General features: G+C 42.3%; 2 protein-coding genes across 2 annotated transcripts in view; both read left to right on the forward strand.

The window, feature by feature from the left end:
- Window positions 1-600: 600 nt before the first annotated feature.
- On the forward strand, window positions 601-2,616 carry LOC107832895 (protein NLRC3-like). Its single transcript, XM_016663867.1, has one exon. The coding sequence runs from the start codon at window positions 601-603 to the stop codon at window positions 2,458-2,460; it is 1,860 nt and encodes a 619-aa protein (XP_016519353.1). The 3' UTR covers window positions 2,461-2,616.
- A 1,578-nt stretch (window positions 2,617-4,194) lies between these two features.
- Window positions 4,195-5,437, forward strand: part of LOC107833776 (RNA-directed DNA polymerase from mobile element jockey-like) — a 13,474-nt gene continuing 12,231 nt past the window's right edge. Inside the window, exon 1 of the mRNA XM_016663868.1 lies at window positions 4,195-5,142. Within this exon, the coding sequence (XP_016519354.1) occupies window positions 4,206-5,142 (937 nt within the window). The 5' untranslated portion in view covers window positions 4,195-4,205. The remainder of the gene's footprint in view (window positions 5,143-5,437) is intronic.

Consider the following 5,437-nt stretch of genomic DNA (forward strand, 5'->3'; position numbering starts at 1 on the left):
TTGGCTAGAGGTGGATGGTTGTTTGATGGTTGATCCGCCGTCATTTGTCGACTTCAACAACAAATCAGCCATTAATCAGACTTCGGCATTTCAGTGATCAGATTTCAACCACCAAACAAAGTTGATTCAATGACACAGTTTCAACGGTTTGATTGGATGGTTGTTTGATGATTGATCCACCATCATTTGTCGTCTTCAACCAAAAATCAACAATTCTAACCATATTTCAACGTTGATTTAACATCGTGTGCTATCTGGGTCTGATGTCATTTCCAGTTTGTAATTACTCTTTTAGAAAATTGAATCAAGTCTCTGACTGAGAAAAGCCACTTTAAATGTTAAAACTATCTGATACAACCAGCAATTTCTCTGGCAGATTACAACTTTTTCTTCAGATTTTTTTTTTTATTAAAGCTGGAAAATGCTGGGAGGAAAACATTTCTCTGTCTCTGCCTCTTCTGCAGCTGTTGTTTGTTGGAAAATGTCAGATAGAAATGGTAAAATGAGGACAGTGGTGACATCATGCAGAAGAGTTGATATTGCTTAAAGCTGCTGCATTGAATGTTCCAGATCGTTTTGTTCCAACTTTACCTCTAAATCATGTTTTTTACTTCATCTGTCTTTTCTTCTGCTTCAGCAGATGTTGGTCTACAGGAGGTTCTAGAGAAACATAAAATCAGTCTGAGGACGAGATGTGAACGTGTGACTGAAGGAAGTGATGAAACGGGAAGTACAACCCTCCTCAACAGGATCTACACTGATCTCTTCATCACAGAAGGACAGAGTGAAGATGTTAACACCCAGCATGAGGTGAAGCAGCTGGAGAGAGCTTCCAAGATCCAGAACCTCCACATTACTGCAATCAGGTGCCATGACATCTTTAAATCCTTAAAGACAGTAGAAGCAGGTCAGAGGCAGTGGAGGTGGAGAAAAAGGGAACCATCAGGAGTCATCAGAGTGGTTCTGACCAGCGGCGTCGCTGGTGTTGGAAAAACCTTCTCAGTGCAGAAGTTCACTCTGGACTGGGCTGAGGCCTTGGAGAACCAAGATGTCAGTGTGGTGGTTCTGCTTTCGTTCAGGGAGCTGAACTTGATCAGAGGTGAGCAGCACAGTCTTCTCTCGCTGCTCCATGTTTTCCATCCAACACTCCAGAAGCTCCCAGCAGAGCAGCTGGCTAAATGCAAACTGCTCTTCATCTTTGATGGCCTGGATGAAAACAGACTTTCACTGGACTTCAACAACAGTCAGCTGGTTTCTGATGTCACTCAGAAGTCATCAGTCAATGTTCTGCTGACAAACCTCATCAAGGGGAACCTGCTTCCCTCAGCTCTCATCTGGATAACTACCAGACCTGGAGCGACCAATCAGATCCCTCCTTCATGTGTTTCCAGGGTAACAGAAGTACGAGGCTTCACCGACGCCCAGAAGGAGGAGTACTTCAAGAGGAGGTTCGGTGATGAAGAGCAGTCCAGCAGAATCATCTCCCACATCAAGAAATCAAAAAGTCTCCACATCATGTGTGGAATCCCAGTCTTCTGCTGGATCACTGCTACGGTTCTGGAGAACATGTTGACCCCAGAGCAGAGAGGAGAGCTGCCCAAGACCATGACTGACATGTACTCACACTTCCTGCTGGTCCAGACAAAGAGGAAGAACAACAAGTACCGTGGAGAACATGAGACAAGCCCACAGAAACTGTTGGAGGCTGACAGGGAAGTTCTTCTGCAACTGGGGAGGCTGGCGTTTGAACATCTGGAGAAAGGAAACATTATGTTCTACCAAGAAGACCTGGAGCAGTGTGGTCTGGATGTCACAGAGGCCTCAGTGTACTCAGGAGTTTGTACAGAGATCTTCAAAAGAGAGAGTGTGATCTTCCAGAAATCAGTTTACTGCTTTGTTCATCTGAGCATCCAGGAGTTTCTGGCTGCCGTCTACATGCTCCACTGCTTCACCAGCAGGAGGTCAGAGGTCATCAAGACGTTCCTGGGAGAAGAATACAATGAAACATCTCTAGATGAGTTCATGAAGAAAGTCATGGAGAAATCCCTCAGCAGTAAAAATGGCCACCTGGACCTGTTTGTCCGCTTCCTTCATGGTCTCACTGTGGAGTCCAACCAGAGACTCTTAGAAGATCTGCTGGGTCAGACAGAGAACCGTCCAGAAACCATCCAGAGAATCATCACCAACCTGAAGGAGATGAACACTAATAGAATCTCTGCTGACAGAAGCATCAACATCTTCTACTGTCTGATGGAGATGAACGACGTCTCATTTTATCAGGAGATCCAACAGCTGCTGGATTCAGGGAAGGAGCTCTCAGTGACTGACTGTTCAGCTCTGGCCTTCATGCTGCAGATGTCAGAGGTTCTGGATGAGTTGGACCTGGAGAAGTACAACACATCATCAGATGGACGACTGAGACTGGTTCCAGCTGTGAGGAACTGCAGAAAGGCTCGGTGAGTCCAGATGTTTTCATTGTGTGAATGCTGATTCAGCACTATTGTCCTCCTGTTTCTTCTTCTTTCTTCAAGTTGATTCTGGATGTTTTTGGCCTTTAACTACTTCCTTCATCCTCTGGATGATTTCAGCCATTCAAACATCTAAACGTTCAGTTCATCCAGGACAGCTGCAGCTTCTGGTTTTTAGACATTTTGATCATTTTAAAAATATTTAACTTATCATCAGTTTTCAGGTTGAAATGAATAGAAAACCCTGAACTCTAGAAAATGTCTATTTTCTCTAAGATCCAATCAGCCAGAGAGACTTCTTAAACTTTAAACTCTCTTCACTCATTGAGCTGCTGCTCCATAATTCACCTTTTAGGATTTTTGACTGTTTTTATAAAATAATTGTTGAGGTTTGTTACGACCCGGCTCGCTGAGCCGTAACAAAAGAACAGGGTGACACGGCCTTCAACAATAAATTCGCTCTTTATTGAGCAACAAAACAACAACAAAAAAAGAACAGTAAACAAGCAGGCGGACCCCTATGGCCGATGGCATCTCAGCGGGGGTGCGGGGTGAGCGGGGAAGTCCTGCAAAAGAAAAGAAAGGTCAAACAAAGACGGGGTGGGCAGGCAGGTCAGGGAAAAGCCACCTCTGGAGAGCAGAGATGGGTGGAGAAGACGACTCAGCGCCAAGCCAGCTTCAACTCCTCTCCCCTCTCTTGACGCCCCGGTGCAGGCTGCTTATATAGAGAGGATGCGCTGGTGCTAGTGGATCCTGGTCCCGCCCCTTCCTGTCTGCCTTTGAACCAAACACAATTAATAAATGATGGATCCCTCCACGTAGAGTGGAGGGAGATGTCACAAGGTTTGATAGAAACTTGGACCATTGAAATAAACCACTGCATTAATTATAAACTTTGTGATGCATGGCATACAACCTCATGGTTAGACCATTGTATCTGTACAGCTGATGCTCATGATTCCTTCCAGGGCATTCGTGTCAACTATGAATTTGCCACCAGTGATCATATACCATTTTCCTTGTGTGTAAACATGAATTGCATACCTTCTGTTTTTCCTGCAGACTGTAATACAAGTATAGGAAAAATAGCATGGGATAACTTGACTGAAAAAGATCTTCAGATTATTATCGTACAAACAACATGTTTAGCAATATACACTTACCAAAGGGAGCAATCTCATGCTGTGATATGAATTGTAAAGACCCCCAACATGGTATTGAGTTATGTACCTTGTATGAGAATATTGTGAAGTCCCTCCTTACCTCAAGCAAGCCACTACATAAAACCAGCTCACATAGCGTCAGGCCAGGCTGGAACGACTATGTAAGAGAGCATCATGCAGAGGCCAGAAGGGCTCTTAAAGCATGGGTTGATTCAGGTAAACAGAGACATGGCCCCTTGTTTGAATACAAAAAACAAGCAAATGCTAATTTTAAATATGTTTTAAGATTTATAAGGAGAAATGAAAATACTATGAGGTCTGACTCTCTTGCTAGAAAGTTGGGAAATGATAATGTTAAGGGCTTTTGGAAATAAATTTAAAAAGCAAATAACTGCAAAACATCACTACCAGCTACTATTGATGGTGTTAGTGGTGTAAAAGAAATCACTCAGTTATGGCAGGAGCACTACAGTGCGCTGTTTAATTGTGTCAAAAGTGACGCTTTTGTCATGAGAGGCATTCACAGTAATGATAATGTGAATATATCTCCACAAGAAAAATATATCATGCAATTATGACACTGAAAGACAACAAGGCCTGTGGGATGGATAACATTTCCACTGAACATTTGAAAAATGCAAGTAAGAAACTCTGTGTATTACTTTCTATGTGTTTCACTGGCTATCTAGTACATGGTCTGTTACCTAATTCAGTGTTATCTGTCATTCTGGTACCCATTATTAAAGTTAAAGCGGGTAAGATTAGCTCTCTGGAGAATTACCGACCCATAGCTTTAGCTAGTAGTTTGTCGAAAGTTTTAGAAAGAGTCCTTTTAAATACGCTTGAAGAGTTTGTCTTGACCTCTGACAATCAATTCGGTTTTAAACCCAAACATGGCACAGACATGTGTATTTTTATGCTACAGGAGATTTTAGACTTGTATAATTTGCACAACACTACAGTATTTATGTGTTTTATTGATGTCTCCAAAGCATTTGATCGTGTGAATCACCAAAAACTGCTCTGCAAGTTAGAAAGCAGAGGTGTACCCAAATATCTAATTAGAATTCTTGTCTACTGGTATGGTCATCAACCGATGTATGTCAAATGGGGTAATACAATGTCTGATTCATTTAATGTTGGTAATGGAGTAAGGCAGGGAAGTTCACTGTCCCCTTACCTTTTTAACATCTACATGGATGAACTATCAAAGCGCCTGAATTGTTGTAAAACAGGCTGTGTAGTTGGTGACTGCACAATCAATCGCATCATGTATGCAGATGATTTGGTAATCTTATGCCCATATAGTGCTGGCCTTCAACAATTACTAAGGGTCTGTTCCCAATATGGTTATGACTTTGACATCAAATATAACGCTAAGAAAAGCAATGTTATGATTGTTAGAAGTAGGGAAGATAAGCATCTGATAACCCCTGACTTCTCTTTATCTGGCATTGTCCTCAATATATGCAATGAAATTAAATATTTGGGACACTATATAACTGATGACCGTGACATCTGTAGGCAGTATCGTATGATGTACAAGCTAATATTCTGATCAGAAAGTTTGGTATGTGTTCATCCTCTGTGAAGATAGCTCTTTTTAAAGCTTTTTGTACTTCACTTTACACAGCCCATCTGTGGCGAAGATACAAAAAAAGTAGCCTGCAGAAACTGTATGTGGCCTACAATGATGGCATGAGGCTATTACTCAGAGTGCCTAGATGCTAGACATATGTTTGCACATAACGCTGTTCCCACAAGAGCAGCTGCGCTCAGGAATCTCATGTATAAATGCATGTGTAG

This window comes from Poecilia formosa, unplaced genomic scaffold (genome assembly GCF_000485575.1).
Source record: "Poecilia formosa unplaced genomic scaffold, Poecilia_formosa-5.1.2 Scaffold451, whole genome shotgun sequence".
Lineage (NCBI taxonomy): Eukaryota > Metazoa > Chordata > Actinopteri > Cyprinodontiformes > Poeciliidae > Poecilia > Poecilia formosa.